The 22,638-nt window shown below is 37.0% G+C and overlaps 2 protein-coding genes across 3 annotated transcripts; one reads left to right on the forward strand and one right to left on the reverse strand.

Annotated features, from left to right (window-relative positions):
* Positions 1-462: 462 nt before the first annotated feature.
* On the forward strand, positions 463-13,345 carry ncbp1 (nuclear cap binding protein subunit 1). Its single transcript, XM_079631605.1, has 23 exons — positions 463-935; positions 2,007-2,098; positions 2,205-2,305; positions 2,410-2,566; positions 2,647-2,754; positions 2,829-2,950; positions 4,257-4,326; positions 5,487-5,702; positions 6,428-6,525; positions 6,660-6,723; positions 6,836-6,946; positions 7,108-7,172; positions 7,709-7,771; positions 7,894-7,968; positions 8,076-8,179; positions 8,418-8,540; positions 10,050-10,152; positions 10,341-10,434; positions 10,527-10,630; positions 10,718-10,835; positions 11,744-11,890; positions 12,196-12,309; positions 12,411-13,345. Exons 1-23 carry the CDS (start codon positions 902-904, stop codon positions 12,522-12,524), a joined length of 2,397 nt encoding a protein of 798 aa, XP_079487731.1. The 5' UTR covers positions 463-901; the 3' UTR covers positions 12,525-13,345.
* On the reverse strand, positions 13,306-21,655 carry slc49a3 (solute carrier family 49 member 3). 2 transcript variants are annotated; one of them, XM_079631606.1, is made up of 10 exons: positions 21,198-21,655; positions 18,416-18,574; positions 16,866-17,082; positions 16,702-16,778; positions 16,476-16,613; positions 16,177-16,293; positions 15,259-15,411; positions 15,027-15,184; positions 14,830-14,942; positions 13,306-14,423 (listed from the first exon to the last, which is right to left on the reverse strand). In XM_079631606.1, exons 1-10 carry the CDS (start codon positions 21,357-21,359, stop codon positions 14,257-14,259), a joined length of 1,461 nt encoding a protein of 486 aa, XP_079487732.1. In that variant the 5' UTR covers positions 21,360-21,655; the 3' UTR covers positions 13,306-14,256. The 2 variants fall into 2 exon arrangements, with proteins under 2 accessions (XP_079487732.1, XP_079487733.1); XM_079631607.1 differs by lacking the exon at positions 18,416-18,574 and having other exon boundaries at positions 13,689-14,423; positions 21,198-21,491.
* Positions 21,656-22,638: the final 983 nt, after the last annotated feature.

The following is a 22,638-nucleotide window of genomic DNA, read 5'->3' on the forward strand; positions in this document are numbered from 1 at the left end:
AATATCTCTTATTAAAAACAATTTAAAGCTTGTTTTTTACTCTTCAATAACAAGTAATATTATAAACTTCATTACAATTGTAAACCTTTACTTTTTTATAACACTTTCTATAATACAGATTGTATTAAGCGAAAAATAAGGATAATTTAATTGATGCAAAGTTCATCAGATATAAGACCAATTCAAATTCTACTGTAAAGCAGCTCTACAGAACAGCTCAGTTTAGTATGAAAGAGAAAAAGAGATAAATAAACGAACGAATGAATGAACGAACGAACGAACGAATGAATGAATGAATGAATGAATGAATGAATGAATGAATGAATGAATGAATGAATGAATGAATGAATGAATGAATGAATGAATGAATGAATGAATGAATGAATGAATGAATGAATGAATGAATAAATAAATAAATAAATAAATAAATAAATAAATAAATAAATAAATAAGCAAGCAAGCAAGCAAGCAAGCAAGCAAGCAAGCAAGCAAGCAAGCAAGCAAAAGGTTCAGGGGAGGAAATCCTATAAAATAAAGTTAAGGAATCTATACGTCATGGCGTAAAGGAATCGCTAGATTGTTTTTCTCGAATTGTTTGGAAACGAACTATTGTTTTAGTCTATGGAAACGAACTGCTCGAAAGAACCGTCTTGCGGAAATGAATCGGACTTCTTATCACGAGTCGCAACAATACACGTGTTTCCGTTGACGCAGCTGCCAGGCCGGATGTGTTTTCCTTAAATCGAACCGCTTTTATTTTCCTAGTGTGGCTAACGGCTGATATCATTCAAAGCTACAGGCTTTACTGGACGCAATTCAGTGGATATAGAACATTTTGAAAAAGTGTATTCTTTGATTTTCTTTCATACTCTTTCAACAGTCTAAATATTAAACTTGAGAAATGTCCAGGCGAAGGCACAGCGATGAGGGTGATGGTGAGTGGTTAGCGTGTTAGCATGCACGTTGACAGAGATGTGTGTGTTTATGCAAATTTCATATTGTGTTTTTTTTGTTTACTGTTATGAATGCGAATACAATATTTGCTCACTATTATATGGCAGCCGAAGGGTGCAGTGTTTGGCTTCTGTAGTCTGTTTATTTGCATTAAGTACAGATTTGCATTTAGAAAAAGCACAAAATAACCAATTAACGTTAAATGTTACTTTTAAAGCAGATAGGAAGCTTTCAGATAAACAAAGCTCTTTGAAATTGTTTATAATAATGCGCAAATCTTATTTAAAACATAATGACAGTAGTAGGATTGGATCTAATAGGATTGGTTCTGTATTCAAATTCTATTTGAAATTCCATTGAGCAGAGCCAGTACTTTTTTTGCTCCTTATATGCTACTTTGTGCTTCTCAATATCATTTAATTGCACTTTTTATATTACTTTTATTTAGCATTAAATGTTTATATTTTACCCTACAACCTCATTGCAATAAGGCATCCCTAAACCTTTACTACAAAGTCCAGTAATGACAGTAAATAATTCAAAATAGACTATTCTTGTTGCTTAATATTACAATATCTTTTATAAATATAAATAATTCATCCATGCATGTTGTTATTATTTTTTTTTTTAACATAATCTTTATTTAATCAAAATAACTTCTCTTCCCTAATGACGCGCGTTTACTGGCGTGAGGGTGGGACAACCTGTCACTCACATGACATCTAGCAATAGCAAATCCCAACCATCCAATCAATTTCCCATGGACAAAAATGTTCTGGTTTGAGAAGCCGTTTAATTAGCAATAGGGAAGAAATTGACTATCACAACTTTTCCAGTCATTTATTGACCGAAATATCAACCAACCAATAATAATCGGTGGCTCTTTTTAGAGGATCTACATTGGCTGTTAACAGTGTTCGCTTTGTTGAATGTAAATAAATATTAGTTCTAACTTAAAATCAAAATCTGCCTAGGATAATATAATTTTATTTTGATAAAAGTCACTTTTATAAATAAATACCTAAAAGATGTTCTTAACTTTTTCATTCCAGCCGGCTCCCAGCCTCACAAACGGAGGAGGACGTCTGAACCCATTGAGATTGAAGACCGCCTGGAGTCACTGATATGTCGTGTGGGAGAGAAGGTATCAACTCACATGCCTTGTTTATTATGCAGAACTGCTGTTTAAATTACATTAATTACAAAAGACAACTTGATTTATATATATTTTTTTCTGTGGATGTTTCCAGAGTACGTCCTCCTTAGAAAGCAATTTGGAGGGTCTTGCTGGTGTCCTGGAGGCGGATCTCCCTAATTATAAAAGCAAAATCCTGCGCATCCTATGTGCTGTGTAAGCGACCTACTCTAAATATGCAATTTAGTCTCCTTTTGCTTGAAAAGTGAATCTCACTATGCAGCGGATGTTGTATAACACATTTTGTTTGTCTTGCATAGTGCAAGGCTTTTGCCGGAGAAGTTGACGGTTTACACGACACTGGTTGGACTTCTCAATGCTCGCAATTACAACTTTGGAGGAGAGTTTGTGGAGGCCATGATCCGACAACTCAAGGAGACACTAAAAGCAAACCTTTACACTGAGGCTCTTTACTTGGTATGTGGCGTTTAGCATTGATATATATATATATATATAAAATTAATTACTTGGTGTTTAATTTCCCATGTGCTCTGCAGGTGCGCTTTCTCAGTGATCTGGTGAACTGTCACGTCATCGCGGCTCCCTCCATGGTTGCGATGTTTGAGAACTTTGTCAGTGTCACACAGGAAGAAGACATACCACAGGTAAACGTGACCTCCGGCTGCCTTTCAGATCATGTTCATAGATAATCTTGAGGCTAACAGATGTGTCCTTACAGGTGCGATCTGACTGGTATGTGTACGTTGTGCTGTCCAGTCTGCCTTGGGTTGGCAAGGAGCTGTACGAGAAGAAGGATGTGGAAATGGATCGCTTGTTTAACCAAATCGAGGGATATTTAAAGTAGGTTTCTCTTTCAGCTGTATCATTTCTCCCATTTGACATGTATTAACGGTATACGGAAATGCATGAAAAGATGGCGTCATTGGCATGTGATGAAATAATGTAGAACTTCAGATTTTATATGAGGGGATGATATTTACCCTGTAAAGCCTGACATATGAAAAGTTTTTTTTTTTTTTTTAAAGAAGTTTATTAGACAAAAATATATATATTTATATATAAGAATATGTCGGAAGAAAAAACTTTTCTGATTAGCTTTTAATGCAAAACAACAGGATCTTCATAACCTATAGCAGACTACTTGCATTAAATGCATTTACATATCAGTAGTCACAATAATATGTCATATTAATATGATATTCAAATGCTTAGTTTTATGATTAAAGCTCTGTAGGTTTTATTGTGGGGGCAAAACAATAATGTAAAGCATTGTTATGATGATTGAGAGATTGTTACAAAGAAATGTTCCTCAACAGCCTGATGTATCATATTTGATACTGATAGCCATGTTTAACATGAATTTTCTAATAATTATGTACGGATATTCAAGAAAACCTAAGTTGCTTTAGCCCAGTTAGTATTAAAATTTGAATAACAATATAAGTTTTTCTTATGTTTTCTTTTTAAAAATCCATAAAGATTTCTCAACAAAAACACACATGAACCATGACCTGAATGGGGATGTTTTATAGTTTTACTTCCTAAAAATGTTGTAAACTATCAATCTGACAAAAAGAAGTCATGTATCAGATTGCAGACAACATATTTTGATCATGTTGATAATTTAGAAGCCTTAGAGATGTGCGTATATCAAATATGATACAGTAGGTTTTATAGGGTTAAAAACATAAGCAAGTTTATTTGTCCCTTAGTAATGTGCACTGATGGAAAAGGTGCCAGTTTTGATACCCTGTTCTTTTTAAAACTACTAACTTGTAGCTTAAATCTTTTGTGTTCAAAATTTATATAAGCAAGTACATCATGAATCCATTTTCCAAACAGTGTCTTTGTCTTATCCTGAATCACTACGGTACACCTATAATAACTATTTTAGACTGGTTCGGGTCGTACCACAGCAGAGTATTCCAGTACCTGCATGACTCGTCATAGACATAAACAGAGAGAAGTAGCTCCGGCTATAATGTTCTTCCGCAAGACGTCTGCAGTTCTGTTAAACGCCAAAAGTTACAGACTGCAGCTTTAAATAATTTTGTCAATTATGAGGTTTGACAGCTAAAATGTGGTTATCCTGGTAGAGTAGAAAGGAGTCTGCTGTGAAATGTCATGATCTGGGTTTTTGCTACAGGCGGCGTCAGAAGATTCATGTTCCCATGCTGCAGGTGTGGACTGCAGAAAAGCCCCACCCACAGGAAGAGGTGAGAGTCAGTCCACAGGCTTCATCCAGGCATTTTAACTATAAGCACTAACAAAATGCCAGTCACAGTTGTTCTTAAAGGAGAACTCCAGCGCAAAATGAACCTTTGGTCTAATTACACATTGTTACCTAGTCAACCGTTATCTGAGATTTGTTTTCATGATTATCGAATGTAAATAGTTTTATCTCTAAAAACAGTTTAGCCTATAACGCTAGTATATTGGGCATAGAGTAATGACAAAGTCCAGACAGTTTAATAAGAAGATATTTTATACATACAGTCAACTTCACGTATACAAGCAGAAGCCATCTTTGAAAAACAGACTCGATCAGTCGATCAACGAAACGCCGATCCAAATGCGCTGAACTGTGTAGAATATCATATGGTCCAGCGCATTTAGATCGGCGTTTCGTTGATCGACTGATCGAGTCTGTTTTTCAAAGATGGCTTCTGCTTGTATACGTGAAGTTGACTATGTATAAAATATCTTCTTATTAAACTGTCTGGACACTGTCAAAGTTCTCAATGCTTCGGTTTGAAGGTAGTGGGGCTATTTTGAGCCTTGTTAGTGGTATTAACAAGCGATTTGTATTTGTCATTACTCTATGCCCAATATACTAGCGTTATACTAGCGTTATAGGCTGAACTGTTTTTAGAGATAAAACTATTTACATTCGATAATCATGAAAACAAATCTCAGATAACGGTTGACTAGGTAACAATGTGTAATTAGACCAAAGGTTCATTTTGCGCTGGAGTTCTCCTTTAACTGGTTTTAGTTTAGGACATTGGACAGAAAGTGGCGACACAACACAATAGAAACTAATAACCTGTGAGTTGTATTTTGTTTTGTTCTTGTATTTTGAGGATGGGGACATCCTGCAACCAGTCCATGTTGGCTTCTGTTTAAATTGACTAGCTTCTACAAAGTGACAGATGAACTTTAATTCAAAGCTTTGACAAAAAATCTTGATAAAAACCTTTGACATCAACAAACAAAAGATGTTTGAAAGTGCTTTCTCTTCCTTTTTCACAGTTAATAAGCAAAATTATTTAGCTTCTTGTCAGTGGCCCTTTCAGAACAGGCCTGCAACTCTCAAATTGAGAACCGGTGCTTTATCTTTTTATTAAATGAATGTCCTTTGTGTCTCTCTCTGTAGTATTTGGACTGTCTCTGGGCCCAGGTGCAGAAGCTGAAGAAAGACCGCTGGCAGGAGCGTCACATCCTGCGGCCTTATATTGCATTCGACAGTGTGCTGTGTGAAGCCCTGCAGCACAACCTGCCCCCTTTCACACCTCCAGCCAACTCCGACGACGCTATCTACCCCATGCCTCACGTTGTCTTCCGCATGTTTGACTACACTGATGCCCCAGAGGTACAGTAATGACTTTACATTCAGTTATCATGGAACATCAAAGGAAAAAGGGCCTTATACCTTAAAAACATGAAACTGCTCATTTAACTTCCATAATATGATGCATTACCAAGTGAAACAAAAATTCAGGAGAAAGGTATAGGGATTGTTAGGCTATGATGTTATTAGTTAATATTATTTTGGGTTTCTAGGAATTGAGATGTAAAACGTTTTTGAAAGAAGTCTATTATGCTCACCAAGTCATTTATTTGATAAAAAATATAGTAAAAAAAAAAAAACCCAGTAATTTTTTTATTTGAAATATTAATGTTTTAAATAACCTTTTTTTTCTATTGGAATATATTTTATTCTATGATTTGGTGCACAAGAAACATTTGTTACTATTACTGTTGAAAACAGCTGTGCTGCTTATTATTTTTGTGGAAACCATGATGCATTGTTTTTTGTGTGTTTAATAATTTCAATAAGTTCAAAAGAACAACATTGATTTGAAATAGAAATACTTTGTAACATTATGTTTTGCTGATTAATTTAATTGCCCTTGCTGAATAAAAGTAATTTCTTTCAAATATAAATCTTACTGACCCCAAACTTTTTAATGGTAATGTATAAACAGTTACATTATTATTAATTTATTTTATTTTATACTTCATGCATGTTCTTGTTGATGCTGTTGTCTTTAGTTGTATGTGTAAGTGTTATAATGTGTGTCTATCTGTTGTCAGGGGCCAGTGATGCCAGGAAGTCATTCAGTCGAGCGCTTTGTGATTGAGGAAAACCTGCACTGCATCATCAAGTCTCACTGGAGGGAGAGGAAGACCTGGTCAGTCATCTGCATTTGCTGATATAGCATTAGAGTTTAAAGGCCTACTGGGCCGATTTTGTTTCTTTGAAACCCAGTCTACATACTTGGCCTTTAACTGTTCTCTCTCTTTTTTTTCTCTTTTTCTTTCACAGTGCTGCCCAATTGCTCAGCTACCCTGGAAAAAACAAGATACCCCTTAACTACCATATTGTGGAGGTAAATAGCAATGCTGATAATTTTTATTTGATAATGTGGCAAAATATTTGTCTTGGATATGGTACTTTGATTTGTCGTTTTAGTGTAATGCTGTATCTGTATCTCTCTGTAGGTGATATTTGGCGAGTTATTCCAGCTGCCTACTCCTCCTCACATTGATGTCATGTACACTGCGTTACTCATTGAGCTCTGCAAACTACAACCGGGCTCTTTACCACAAGTCGTATCCTTCATACTGACTAAAAAGTCATGTGAATTTGTGTTAATTGATTCCTCCTACATATTGCACCTCAGCTCTGACAGGAGGACCCATGTTTAGACTTGCGTAAACATGGGATGAGTGTCCCCTGCTCTTGTAGTTTTCCTTAACCTGCTGTTATTCAGCTCGCTCAAGCCACAGAAATGATGTACATGAGGCTGGACACAATGAACACAACCTGTATAGACCGGTGGGTCCGAATATGAGGTTGAATAGATGGCTAAACCACTCACATTTGTTGACTACATTGGTTTAAATAATATATCTCAATAAATCTAGGCAAGTAAAGTTATCCAGCTGAATTTTCTAAGTGTAAAACTATGATGACAGAGTTTGAATGTAATCCTCCTCAAAAAAATTATCACAGTAAAAATTTATTTAAGCAACATTCAAGGGGCTATCACACAGGCACGTTTGCTGCTATCTGAGTTGTTTCTGGCGCCCCCTGCAGTGTTGGTCTGGTTTTACACTCACTTGATTCTTTCTAATTCTTGCGTCATCACAAAATGTGCATGAATCGTGTCACAGTTCCGTTGCAACCGAGCTCAGACCACCACTTACAGGTAGTCTCTTGTTCGGTACCTCGGTGCGCTCCCAGGTCCGCATAACAGCTTTTACTATATCAGTTTTTCATGTGAACCGTGCCCCATTTCAAACTAATCTGCCAGTGTGAAAGCACCCTCAGATTGACTTTAAAGAGCCTGATAAACTTATTCTGCTTTTCAGACTCATCAACTGGTTCTCGCATCATTTAAGTAACTTCCAGTTCAGATGGAGCTGGGATGACTGGTGAGGATGAGCTGTTTACTTCTGGGAATCATATTGATCTCATTCTCTTATATTTGTACAAGCTGTGCATTGTCTCTGTTTATAAGACACTGTATTGAAGCATTGACCTATGATCTCTTCAGGGCTGACTGCTTGACTCAAGACCTTGAAAAGCCCAAACCCAAGTTTGTTAAAGAGGTTTTGGAAAAGTGTATGAGGTAAATTTCACACACACATTTTTATTCAGTTGCATTGCAACTTTTTATAATAGCTGCTACATGTTGTGCTGGTTATTAACAATGAGCCTTGGTTTATAAACCTGCAGGTTGTCGTACCATCAGAGGATAGTGGATATTGTTCCTGCAAGTTTCTCTGTCCTGATCCCTGCTGACCCTGTGTGCTTCTATAAATATGGAGAGGAGAGCAGCAGTACGTTCAGATGCACGAACAGACACATCTGTGATTTAATGCATACATTTGTATTTATGTGTGTGCAATGTGCATGTATACATGTTTGCACTGAAACAAAATCTTCAATCTTTTTAATTTTACATTCTCAACCACTGACAACCAGCAAGTTTTACTATGACTTTGAACCGCTATATTATGTAATATCATAGTACAGTTGTGATATTGCGGTGTAATGTGGCTTGTTTTGTTTTTTCAGCTTCATTACCAGGATTTCCTGTGACAACCACAGTGGGTAACGCTATCAAAAACCGGGCGTCTAATGAGGAGATTCTTATTGTTCTAAAAGACGTCCCTAATCCCAACCAGGATGATGATGATGGTGGGTGTTTCTTTGGTTTAGTGCATAAGTCACCTGCCAATCATACTCGTACACTATTAGTTTAGGGCTATCAGTTGATTTTTAAAAGGTTATAATTAATTATGTGATGTGCTTAATTAACAATATATTTATGATGTATTTACATAATGCATTATTGTGGCATATGGGTCAGTCAGTAAGATTTCCTTTAAAATAAATTAAGGATGTCCCGAGCCTGATCCTTTATTTTATGCCAGCTGTCATGCAGGTGTTGTGCAGTAGGTGGCAGTGTGCACCTTCAAGTGGGTTTGCCAACTGCCAATAAAAGGAAAAGAAGCTGAAATGTGCATAGCGGTAGCTGTGTTCGAAATCGTCCCCATACCCTCATTTACTATTCCCTTCACTAATATAGTTGACTTGAAGGAGTTGATGAAAACGAGTGAGTGAATTCGGACACTGAGTGCACCAGAAGGGCTTTTGCGTAGTTTGTGCTTGTGGTTTAATAATCATTTGAAACTTATCTAACTCTGTCATGGAAACTATATATAAACCTTATTTGAACAATTTAATAATCAATTAAAAAGGAATTTATACCTGCATAATATTACGCTGTAGTCACTTTGGACCAGTGGTTTGAAAAATGGATAGATGGATGCTTCAGCTGCGGGCGCCATCTTCTGGTCAGACTCAGAAATTAATTTGGCACGACCCTCACAGTGCATTAGGGTATTCTCTTGCCATTGAACATTGAACAGTTGTACACTTGTTTTTGCTTTGCATTGTGGGATTGAATGAGTGCACTCGATAACGTCCTCTATGGTTTAAGACACCACTAAATGGCTTTTCCCTCAAATAGTGCCCAGTTTAAGGGTATAGGGGGCGATTTCAGACACAGCCCATGTGTGATGTGCGAGAACCAATGTGGTCTGTTCTAGCATGTCACACGCGCACGTTTGAGCTTTTGCGTTTAGCATATTTGATGCACACTTTTGTAAAAAATCAAAATTTTGTCCAAAAAAAATTGGGACATTCTTAAAATTAATAATTTTATTTAGCAAAGGGATTAAATTGTTCAAAAGTGACAGTAAAGACATTTATAATGTTACAAAAGATAACAATTTAAAGTAAATGTAAAAGTAATGTAAAGTAAATGCTTTTTAAACTTTCTATTCATCAAAGAATCCTAAAGTATCAACGTTGCTGATAAGAAATGTTTCTTGTGCACCAATTTTATATTTTAAAAAATGCAGCTTTAGAGAGCATAAGAAATTCATTCTAAAAGCATTCAAAAAACATACCAACTTTATTAGGTTATTAGAAATTGCTTTTAGTCATAAAAGGAAATAATTATGTCATTATTCTTCGAACTTGGCATTGGCAATGTGTGCGATGAGTACGTATTGCTGGCTTTTGTCAACAATTGCTTGATGTTCCTTCTTTGAATGTCGCTTTGGATAATAGTGTCTCCTACGTGAATAAATGTAAATGTGTGGTGTTCTGTATCTAACCACACTTCTCCTCTCTGTCCAGATGAGGGCGATGGCTTTAACCCTCTAAAGATTGAAGTGTTCCTGCAGACACTGCTCCATTTGGCTGCAAAGTCCTTCAGTCACTCCTTCAGTGCCCTGGCCAAGTGAGTAACTCCTGCCAAACCCCACACAAGCCTGCCAGCGTCTGGCTCCGTGTTCCCTCTCCTTCTGCTCACAAAAGGCGCCTGTAATTGCTAAAAGCACAGATCATTGAGAACGTATCAAAGCTTGTAAAATGCTCAGGTGTTTTCTTCTCGTAAACGATGACGGGGACATTTCTTTTCTCGCTCAGGTTTCATGAGGTTTTGAAGGCCCTCACAGATTGTGATGAGGGGAAACTGCACATCCTCCGGGTTCTGTACGAGTTCTGGAAGAACCACCCACTGGTGGGATCATATTCATAGACTTCATATTTTATTGTCTTATTGAATGTCATTCGTGGCATCTGTGGAAGCTCATCATGAATGTACTCTTTCAGATGATCTCCGTGTTGGTGGACAAGTTTATTCGGACCCAGATCGTGGACTGTGCGGCCGTGGCCAACTGGGTGTTCTCTTCTGAAATGGCTCATGATTTCACCAGGTATACCTCAGAGCACACTCAGACACTTACATGTGCAGGTGAGGTGACTGCAGCTGGAATTGATTTACCTTCATTGGGTCTATGCAGGTTTTATGTGTGGGAGATTCTTCATTCAACCATCCGGAAGATGAACAAGCACGTGCAGAAGATCCAGAAAGAGCTGGATGAGGCAAAAGAAAAGCTGGAGAAGCAACAGAACAAAAAGGTAGAAGAGAAACATGTTTTGACTGCCTAGTCATGTGTGGACATGGGCTTCGCAATTCCAATCTTTAGGACTGACTGTCCTCACTGTTACTTCTTTAAGGGTTTAAGTTGCATCATTTGTTTGGGCAGAGCTGTTAATATCCGAAATGTCTACATTGGTTGCTGTATTAATACCGTTGGAGTCGGCCTTTCTCATTCAACAGTAACTGCGAGTAACTGTTAGTGAGAATACACAAGACAGACAACTGGAAATTTGGCTTCTAATATATAAAATAGTTTTGTTCATTTATTTTAGAAGATGCTTATATCTGCAAGAAATGGCAAGCTGAATGGGATCAGTGTATGACAATTTTTTTTTTTTGAAAAATCAATCCTGTGGTTGGTGCAAAATCATTTTGAAAATTGCTGGGATCATATTACCTACAGACGCTGTGGAATAGGGCACTCCAGACTAACTCATTTGTTTCTGTTAACGGGTGATCCTCCTTTTATGTCCCTCGTGCCAGAATCCATTATCACTGAAGCATTTTTTTGATGGACTGTGATAGATTGAACTCTGTTGGAATTCTTTATTTCAGTTGGCTCTCATGAATAGATTTATAATGAAGAAAGACCATATCTAGTTTTAGAATTTTTATCTACAAAGATACAATTTTAATCTTTCTTTTTTTTAAAAAAATCTCTTTCTCACCATGAATATAGCCAGGGTAGCTGTGATGGCGTTAAACAATAAACAAACAAACATTTTAGAATATATGGTTGTAACAAGTCAATATGAGTATGTGTGGGTCCTTTTTTAAAGCTCTGCTTTGTTCAACTAACGTGAAGCCTGGTACTGAATGATGTTCACTAACTACTGAGAGAGTGCTGGACCCAAGTGTGTTCCTGAGATCTGAGTGTTTTCTGTAGCAGCGGGATAGCGGCGATGAAGAGGACATGGAGAAACAGAACAGTGAGGATGAGGAGGGTCAGTTGGAGGAACAGATCGAGAAGCTGCAGGAGAAAGTCGAGTCGGCCCAGAGCGAACAGAAGAACCTTTTCCTTGTCATTTTCCAGGTGCGCCCATGACAATGCACATCCATTTTACCTTTTTTGTTGGTACATCATTTTTTTTATAGAGGCTTCAGAGCTACATTCTCAAAAAATGGTAAAGCTGCAAAAGTTACATCCCTGCTAATGACACAACTCCTTTTACACCTTATTCTTTTTTGTCAGGAGAGAATACAGGTTACATTCTTTTCATGTCTTTCTCTCTTAGTTTGCCTTTTGTTGTTCATTTATGATATGTGAAGAGAATGCCTGGAGCTAAGAGATGACAAAAGAACGTTTTTTTAATCTTTCTCTCTCTCTCACTCTCTCAGCGCTTCATTATGTTACTGACAGAGCACCTGGTTCGCTGTGAAACGAGCGGCGTAGACATCAACACCACCTGGTACAAGAACTGCATCGAGAGGCTGCAGCAGATCTTTCTCATGGTAGTCCCGATCCATTTGTTAATCTATATTGGTTTTTTTTTTTTTTTTTGGTCATATAACAGCCCGTATTAATTGCCATCAATCTTCATTGTCACCCACAGCATCATGTGATCATCCAGCAGTATATGGGCACCCTGGAGAACCTGCTGTTCACCGCTGAGCTCGACCATCACATCCTGGCTGTTTACCAGCAGTTCTGTGCTCTTCAGCTCTGAGATCCCACAATGCATCACTTCAGACTGTCACGCCTGCCTGTTTAGTGACATTTATCAGAATAATTGGAGATGGCTTGCTTTAGTAGTGATATTGGGAAATATCATACTTATTTTGGGGCCCTTGATATGTTTCTGTAGTGTTTTTTGTTGTTGTTGTTGTTGTTTTTTGTTTTTTTACCCATTGTCATTTGCTCTGTGGTAAGTGTCGATCTTTTTAAGAAGCCTAGCGTTTAGAAAACAGTGGCGAAGAGTTTTGTTTTACCCAAACAACCATGGTATGGAACTACTTGGCTGTATTTTTATGTGTTTTATGTCATTTCGATTTAAAAATGGAAGTCAAGTAGGGTTACAAGTGATTCTGATTTATCAAAGATTTGCCTTTGTAAAGCAGATTGAGGTCTTTTGCCAATGTAATGCCATATTCTGGATGATGAAATGTCTTCCTCTTTTCTTTTTTTTTTTTTTTACAAAAATACAAACAAAAAAACAGGACTGCTGTTGTCTTTTGTTTTTTGCATGCATCTCACCATATCAGATTGTGGATTAGAAAATGATTAGATTAGAAAATAGTGATTGGGATTTTACAAAAGCAAATCATGTCAAATCAATGTTTGATTGTTTTTAACAGTGTAAAATGAAACTTTTAACATCATTGTGGAAGGACGTTTGCTTTCTTTGGGTATGATTAATTGTTTTGTGAACTCTTCATACGATTAAGATATAATAGAGGTATGTAGTGAGTGCACAATGACTTTTTTTCTCTCTCCAAAAACAGTATTCTGGATTGTATAACATTTATTTTATTAAATATAAACAAAAAAATAGCAAATGCTTTGGTCAAGTTAGCAGAAATATAGACGTTTGGTAAGAGATCATGCACAGTATGTGTTTTGAATTAGTCCTTGGCACCTTAGCTTATTGTACATTATCACGCTTGTTACATGGCTACTTGCTGAATTAATAATTTACCATGAAATATTGATTAAAAAGGATATTACTTCACTTCACAGTGAGAAGAAAAACACGAGTTATATGAGAAACAAAACTGGCAGTGAAGGAGATACTGGTCAAATATACAGTTTAGCAGTCATACAAAACTTGACCACACACATAAATCTAATATGTGCAACAATACCATAGTTTAAATGATAGCATAGCGATATACAGGATGGTTACTCGAACCCAGCAATCTTTTATTTCTGCTCTTCAGGTAGAAAGTCATATGGACATTTTATTGCACTCAAATATACCTCTAATTTCATAAAATAGCCAATAGCCTTAGTTGCTAACTTGCCTTATAAAATAACTATATTGTAAAAATAAAAACAATGCCTTTATAAAACAGTTTAACAGTTATAAATCTTTCTGTACCCTTTAATGCAATAAAAACATTTATACATAGAGATTAAAATTGCATAAAACATTTGGTCTTGGTTTAAAGTTTGTACCTTGTTCCCTTAAAAACAGAAATGTTTTTGTGCGTATACTCCTTTGTGTAACATTAATGTAAAACATTTGGTCTTGGTTTAAAGTTTGTACCTTGTTCCCTTAAAAAAACAGAAATATTTTTGTGCGTATACTATTTTATGTAACATTAATGGCGTTTGAGATGATGCCACTTCTTGAGGAAAACAAACTAGCCTTTAAGGCACATATTTTCAGTGTTAACGAGGTAAAAGTCTTTTTAAAGTGTGCGTAAACACTGTCATCTGTGGTTTCTCTGCTTATCTCTTTATGCATCCGTGCTGTTTGCCCAGGTGTCTCCTCCTGTTGACTGGTCTGTCACTGTCTTTGGTGAGGCTGTGGCTTCCGCACGGAGTCTCCGGTAATCCGTGTGGAAAAAGACAACAAAGCAGCAGGTGCCCAGAGCACACAGGCCTGCCATCACCAGCACTGGCACTATCAATGTGTGTTTGTGTGAGAGTGTGCAAATAGGAGAAAGAGAGAGAAAGAGAAAAACAAATGAATGCCTGGAGCTCAGCCCAACTCTATCATTAACTCATCAAGGCATCAAGCGACCAGGAAAAGCCGGAAGGCTGGATTAATTTGGACATGTTCCCATTTTAAATGTGTTCCCTAGAACCCACACAGTGGGTTTCGTTTATCTGGAAAGATGAAGTGAAAATAGTGCACTAACCAACAATAGAGTTGCAAAGCATGGTGGGAGTCATGACTCGGTGCAGGGAAGAAACTAATCACTATTGGAATACTGCCATGCTTTTTCAGCATACTGCATAGTGAACACTGCACGGCATGCTGTCTTCCAGTAAACTATGTTTTCATTTCAAATAAGTGCATCACTCACCTGTCCAGCTCAAATTGGCATCCGCTCCAGTTGCACATACAGATAATGAAGAATCTGCTATTGGTTGGGCCAGAGCTTGAAGCAGCAGCATGTAGAGGGCGGCCTGAATTTGTCTGATTAAACATCACATTAAACGCATCAGTTTAGTCTATAATAAAGAGCCACAGCATTGGTTTAAAAAACAAAACTAAAGTTACCCAGATACGAAGATCAATCCAGAGGATGTTGCTTCACCCACAGGGTATGAGCATTCAACGCCGAGCTCCATGGCGATGGGATATACAGAGTACCCGAACAAACCGAACCACGCACACACTGCACCAATGATCAACTTCTGCTCACTTAACTGGGAGACCTGATGGACAGCAGGACGACAGCATCTCAGGCCAAGCACTCATTAACAACACCGAGATCATTCGCTATACTCACCACAGCAAAAATAGAGCAGCCCAGAGATGTCAAACACATGTTTATTTTAGTGACTTCTGTAAATTTCTTGGTCTTGTCCACGTACAGGCCCAGGAGAAAGGCGCCCAGAACACCAAAAACAATGGAAACTGCACCGCACAGTCCTGCAAAATCCTGTCACATTCAAAATGCAGTTAATAATTTGACTCGACAAAGCTAACACTACTTATAATAACACTAATACTACTCTATCTATCTATCTATCTATCTATCTATCTATCTATCTATCTATCTATCTATCTATCTATCTATCTATCTATCTATCTATCTATCTATCTATCTATCTATGGGCACCAGACTATACATTGGGACAGTGATTATTCAAATTTACTATGTACGGCGTCAACGTACAATGTTGTAGAAAGTCACCGCAGGTATTATTCAACAACAGGCAGGCAGGCATTACATATCGTTACAACATTTATAATTAATATTCGACTTAAATGCTAACTAGATGTGTTCACTACCTGTCTAGCGATGTGTGTTCATGAAGACATATAATAAAAAAATGTTTTTTTTTTATCTTCTGTCTTTTTTAATCTTCTATGGCATGTCATTATATTTATTGACTAGGCTGGTGCGTGTTATGTTTTGCGTTTCAGAAATGAGACGTCATTTCTGGTAAGAGAACAGTGATCACCAATGGTCCCTGGTTTTTGCGGTGCATTGTGGGATTTTTCAGGGAGCGAACGTTCCAGTGCACTGGAAGGATTTTACAACTGAGACAGCTCCTAAAATGGCCGACTCTCTGAACAGTGCCCTGACTGACATGCACCCTATGTTTTTAAAATTTTAGTTTTTAGTTATTCGGAATATTACGGAATAGGCTGGCTTTAGAGTTTGAGTTTAAACATGTGGGTTTTTGTGTTGGGTTCTTACATTTGAGTAGCCTTTAACACAAAGTATCTGCTCCAGAAAGGTGGAAAAGCAAGTGAATATTCCTATTCCTGAACCAAAACACACCAGCAGGACCATATATGCTTTGTTCGTCAGTAGCTGTGAATAAAAGTGACAGAACACATTGAATCTCAGACAGCAGAACAAAATATAAGAAAACTAAATGCCACCTTTAATCAGAGGCTGTTTCATACATTTTTGAAAAATGCTTTAGTCAATCAGTAAAGAGTTGGTGTGAGATCTGTATGCCGTGTCAGTTTGTTCAGAAGTGTGTGTAGTACCAGTTTCACCCCTTGTAGAAAAGGTTCAGAGCTGGAGGTCACCACGCTGGCGGAGGGGGGTGTCGGGGGAACGCGTTCACGGATCCCCACTGTTGCTAGGAAACAGGCTACGACGGCAGGTATAGCATATATTAAGAGCTACAACCCAGACAGACGACGGGACTGTTAGAGATCATACAAGAATTGAAATTCGTTTGTGACCAAGTTCTGATTTAAGCAGTCTTACCAGCATAACAAGATTATTAGTGTAACTAATTATCATGGGAGAGAAGATATTCGCAAAGAGCAGCCCAACAGTATTTGCTGGGGGAAAAAAGAGAAAAATATTAGCATTCTACATACATAGAAATGAATACCATGTAAAACATGAGCTGTGGGTGAATAGGTTACCCATGGAAGCCATCATGTTAGCTGTGGCCCTCTGGTGATCGGGGAACCAGAGAGCTGCCAGTTTGGTGGGGGCAAAGATGATCAACGGCTGGGCAAAGGCACACAGCGTCTGGCCGCCCATGACCATAGGGAACACGGCCCGCTCTGGGATGCATTTCAGCACGCCAACGAAACGCAGGACGCTGCCCAACATGTTGAGCCAGGAGCCCATGATAAGCTGTTTCACAAGATAGGAAGAAAGTAAAGTATATGGGCCTGTTCACACAGGACACGATTTTGCTGTTAAAAATGCGAGAAGCAGGTCAGTCTAGAAACACGTTTTTTAAACAGTTTTTAGAATGCCGTGTCATGCGCGAGACGCTGCAAAAGACGCGAGACGTGACCACAATGTTTAAAGACGTCAGTCTAGTTCGTTCACATTGAAAAACAATGGAAAAGTAGCGCAGTGAAATGGAAAACATGTGTTCTGTGTGACTTTCACTTTCCAACACAGGAACAATCTGTCATTTTTCTTATATGTCATGAACATTTTCACCAGTTTCTTTCCCACCACATCCCAAATGATGTATTGTGTTTAATAACTTTAGTGGAAATTATGTTTTAAATGTTATAATAATTAATAATAATAAATGTTTAAAATAAATAAATAGGATAAAATGGATGAATCTTTTGTTAACACAATTAAATAATATTTTATTAAAATGTTATATTTTACATAATGAAGCTGTGCATTACTTGACAAAATTACAAGTACCGGTACACTAACTTTTGAGAAAACGTTCAAAGTCGGAAGTGGGTCGCAGACTGGACCAATAGCACTTTTTTCAAGAAAAAAGTGCCCTCGGTAAGTTTAAAGGAGTAGCCTATGTTTAAAGAAAACTGAAAAGATTTTGGACAAATTCACTGTAATTTCTCTGATTATACTGTAATAACTATATTATATAACTGTTATTACAGACTATTATATGACCTTCACTTTAACCTTAATTTTTAAAATATGGCAAGGTGTCACACTACAATGCTAGGCCTGACCATATTTTCTGCCAAAATACAACAGATACTTAAATGATATTTACAATTAACTTAGATAGTAGTCAACACTGCAAAAAAAAAGTCATGCATTATTGCTTTACTATGGCTTTTACAGTAGGAACAATACATTTAATAATGGTATTTGGCAAAAACGAGTCACTTTTCTATAACAGATTGTAAACAAACCTTAAAGGGACAGTTCACCCAAAAAAATCACAATTCCGTCATAATTTACTCACCCTCAAGTTGTTCCAAAACCCCATTGATTTTTCTAGAATATGGGAGGCAATGGGGTCCATCAACTCTTTGGTTTCCGACATTTATCAAAATATATTCTTAGCAGAAGAAAGAAATTCATACAGATTTGAAACAACTAAAGGAAATGATGGGTGAGTAAATTATGAGTAAATGATGAAGGGTGAGTAAATGATGAAAGAATTTTTTTTTTTTGGTGAGCTATCCTTTTAACTACATTCACTGTATTGTCTTATGGCAGAGAGTAATATGGCTCTGTATACCGAGAAGCGCAGTCCCAGTGTGTCCAGTACCCATGTTGTGATGAAACTGAAAAAAATGGCAACCACTACATAGACTAGCGACAACCAGTTGACCAGGTTGAGAGAGATATGCAGATACTGTGCTGTCTGGTCGGCCACGGGTGCAAAGGTCAGCCACGACTGTGGAGAACACAATAAAAACAAAGGTTTAGCTGCACATTGAGTTATACAGATGCATAGTTCACAACAATACAACATATCAGACAATACTTCATTTCTGTTGCGGTCTTGACACGGCTGAATTGATAAAATGCATGAGACAGGAACAGCTTGCTCATATGACACAAAGTCTCAGTTCAACATTTAACTGCTGAAACTGCAGAAAAACAGAAACCACAGGTCAGAAGGGCCCCTCGCACGAGCTAAACATGACAAACACAGTGTGAACGAGCAGCAGGGGTTCAAATCATACCGAGAAATTATACTTCAGTTCAGAATATGGGATTTGAAGGATAAAAAAAGAAAAGAAAAAAAGACTACCCTTAGGAATGTAATTTAGTAACACGACGAGTTTCCACTTTTAATGGTATAGAGTTGAAATGAAGAAATGAAAATGGACGGTTCTTGTTTTTATGGAATATTGCAGTATTTATTATGTATGATTTATCCGTGCACATACATTTGTTTTTAAATTCATGTGCCTTGTAATTAGGGCTGTAAACGATTAATCGCAATTAATCGAATCCAAAATAAAAGTTTGTGTTTACATAATATATGTTTGTGTATTGTGTATAATTATTTTGTATATATAAATACACACACATGCATGTATGTATTTAAGAAAATTTTTTTTATTTATATATAAAATAGTTCTATTTATATATAATATAAATCATATAAAAATATATATGCAGTATATAAATGCAAATATTTCTCAAATATATACATGCATGTGTGTGTATTTATATATACAAAATAATTATACACAATACACACATATATATTATGTAAAACACAAACTTTTATTTTGGATTCGATTAATCGCGATTAATCGTTTACCGCCCTACTTGTAATCTTTAATCAAAATAACTCCCCCTCCCTCTTGCAGCGACATCTCTTCTCTTCTCTGATGACGTGTTTACTGGTGTGAGGACGGGACAACCTGTCACTCACACGACATCATGGCAATAGCAAACCACAAAAATCCAATCAATTCCCAAATGAACAAAATCAAGTCCCGCTTTACAGTTTTTCTTGTTCGAGAAGCCGCTTAATTCACAAGAAAAGACTATAGCAACTTATGTTTCATGTTGACGAAGTACTTTACACCCTTGAAAAGCATTATTTGCAGTGCAGAGATCATTTGAAGTGTTTTTAATTGTTCATTTACACTGTTGCACACAAAATCCTTTATTTGTTTGCTATGAAGAATACTGTGTATGCAGCAGCGTGACAGATGGCAGTCAGCTGATCCCAAAACACAATACAGTCGTTTCATGCACCACTGCACAACTTACAGGGATGCTGTTTCGCATTAATTCAAATGCATAGATGCTTTTTTCACAGTCAGTGTAGAAATCCTTTGTGCATTTTGTGTAACACAAGATGCTTTCCTAAAATGAACCGCCATTGCTGATTGCACTTTAAAATTCCTTCTTAACACATGCACGGGACTGCAATTCTGAACCACATCCACAGGTTTAGGCTGTTATCAGATTTCCCCAAGATTGTAATCTTTAAATAAACCCAGAATTACACCATCTGCTAAGCTTTAACACAGTGTGCCAAGACACGATGTACATTTCTCGTATTTCAGATGAACAGCTTTGGACGCCTTGGCCTTTTAACACATATACAATGGTGTCCGAGCAAATGACAAGTCCCACTGGAGCCACGGGTGCGTAATTGAGATTGACAAGCCCCTTTCTGGCACACGCCCTCTTCAGAGATAATAGCCTCAGGGGGACGTATCCATGTCCTACTACAGCTGGGCTATTAGGAAGACCCTGTTATGACCCTGTAGACTGAAGCCCCTAGTGGAGTGTGTGAACTTTTCCTAAATCGTTTCAACACTGGATACATGGAGCGAGTTGAGCGGCAACAGGTTGCCTATAATAAATCAGTAGAGATGTATTGATTTTATATGATATGCTGATAAACTGACTCAGTTTTTGCATATAGGCTACCTATGATTGAACATGAGCCTATAACAAAAATGCCAATATGGTTTAGTTTACACATGTGATATTGCAAGTCAGAGGCATGTGGTTATCAGGGGGAGGGACATTCTCAGCATAAACATTTATTGGATAAAAATGTATGGAATTCAAATGAGTCATCAATGTTTTTAGTCATTTTACAGGAATACAAATACTGTAAATTGAGTTTTGTTAGATATGAATAGGCCTACACTAGGTAAAAGCTATTGTTGACATTAAGTAAAAGCCACAAAACCTAAATGGTTAATTTCATTAAAGTAAAGTAAACCAATTTTGCAACCCTGGATAAGGGGGTTCGTGACGTCAGTAAAAACGAAAGTTGTTTGTAGAGTCGGAGATTCAGATTTAGCAATCCCATCTTCAGAAATCAGTCCAATTCTTTTGTCATATTTCTACTTGCAGAACATTTTGATGAAATATTACGCAGACAAAGTTTTTGGAACAACGTGCACCGATGAATCGTATACAGACAACATAAAATAAATTTCGTGTGTGGAAATATTCTGTTAGCACCACCACTTTGGTTAACTAAAACTTCAGTTTTGTTTTGACATTAACTTTGTAAATGAATGGTTATTACATACCACTGCGTTAGAACAATTAAGCAGGCAGAGAACAAATAAGATGAACCATCTCCTTTTGTAAACTTTGAACTCGGCAAGAGCGCCTTTTCCGTCCAGGTGAGACCGAACATCTTCACTCGAGCTCCCGATGAGCGCTTCAGTCTCCGCGCTTCCGTCATCCATGATGACAAACCCGAAACTCAACCAGATTACATTAAATGAGTTGCAAAAACTCTTCAAATTTCAAACTGTCCTGAGCGGTGTATCCATTTTGGTCCAAAAACAATTCTGTCGATAATCTACACAAATCAATAACTTCACCAGTTTCATTTCCAAGCGTTTCCAGGCAGTCCACTCTTTAAATTCAAGAGCAGGTCTGCCTTAGACCGTTGTTATGGTTTTGGTTTCGCATATAAGCCCGTGAATGAGAGTTCAGAGTTGTTAGGCGGCTTCAACATTACAACATCCAATCCACAATCACATCACCACTCCCTTCAACCCGTGACTCAGTGTCATAGCGCCGGTCGGGTTCTCTCCTGAAACTCCTTCTGTTAAACTTATCTGTCTGGAGTTTGGTCAGCATCAGGAACAGAAAGCTATTTTAAATGTTTTTTCCAAAACAATCTGATTCTAAGAAATAAGCCTACACTACATTAATTTAGGCTACATCAGAGTCATCATACAAAGACTATTAATCCAGGTCTTTATGTTTGTTTAGTGGGCCTATTATTAAACAGAACCCTTACTAAATTAACAATCGTTTTACAAAAACAAAACAAAAACATGGTTACCACACCACAGTAACCACAATTTAACCATGGTTAGTTATTGATAAACTTGTTTATTTAATATTAACTTAATATTTCCAATAAATTAAAGGGAAAATGTTTGTTCGTTTTTTCCCCCTTACTATTATTTTAATTGAGAAAATGGAAAGGAGAAAATAATTTAAAGCATCTAAATGAACTTCCAGTTTGTTGCAAGCTTAATTAATGTTTTGTAATGGGATATTGTTATTGCCTAATTATAATTAGTTAATAACTATAACTAGAATACATTGAACAGACCATGTCAAAATTCTGACATTGCGGTATGATTTTACTAAATGTTGGAAACAGTTATTCTCTTGGACCGTGAGATAAGCCCAAATCTTTTAAGCCTATTTGATGTGCTATTTATTTATTGAGGGGGTTGTGTCTCAAATTCTTTTTAAAAAAGTAAAAAAAAAAAGTAATGAGAGACAAAAGAGTACCATACTCTTGGAATGTGCTTTTTATTGTAGTCTGTTATTTGTAGTAATTTACAGTGCATAGCTTATGGCTCATTTAGATAATAATAATAATAATAATATATTATTATGTAATTTATGTTAAAAGTCGTAATTTAAGCATAACCACTCAATGTAATTTACTAAGATCCATTTAACTTTTCAAATGAATGAAACACATTAATGAAAGTATAA

The sequence above is a fragment of the Phoxinus phoxinus genome (genome assembly GCF_949152265.1).
Source record: "Phoxinus phoxinus genome assembly, chromosome: 12".
Classification (NCBI taxonomy): Eukaryota; Metazoa; Chordata; class Actinopteri; order Cypriniformes; family Leuciscidae; genus Phoxinus; species Phoxinus phoxinus.

Coding starts and splice junctions, on each gene's coding strand:
- ncbp1 (XM_079631605.1), top strand. CDS start 902: ATGTCCAGGCGAAGGCACAGCGATGAGGGTGATG. Junction 7,173..7,708: donor AACACAACCTGTATAGACCG/GTGGGTCCGAAT, acceptor TCTGCTTTTCAG/ACTCATCAACTGGTTCTCGC. Junction 10,153..10,340: donor TCCTTCAGTGCCCTGGCCAA/GTGAGTAACTCC, acceptor TTTCTCGCTCAG/GTTTCATGAGGTTTTGAAGG.
- slc49a3 (XM_079631606.1), bottom strand. CDS start 21,359: ATGGATGACGGAAGCGCGGAGACTGAAGCGCTCATCGGGAGCTCGAGT. Junction 16,779..16,865: donor TAACATGATGGCTTCCATGG/GTAACCTATTCA, acceptor TTTTTCCCCCAG/CAAATACTGTTGGGCTGCTC. Junction 16,294..16,475: donor TTCTACAAGGGGTGAAACTG/GTACTACACACA, acceptor TTTTATTCACAG/CTACTGACGAACAAAGCATA.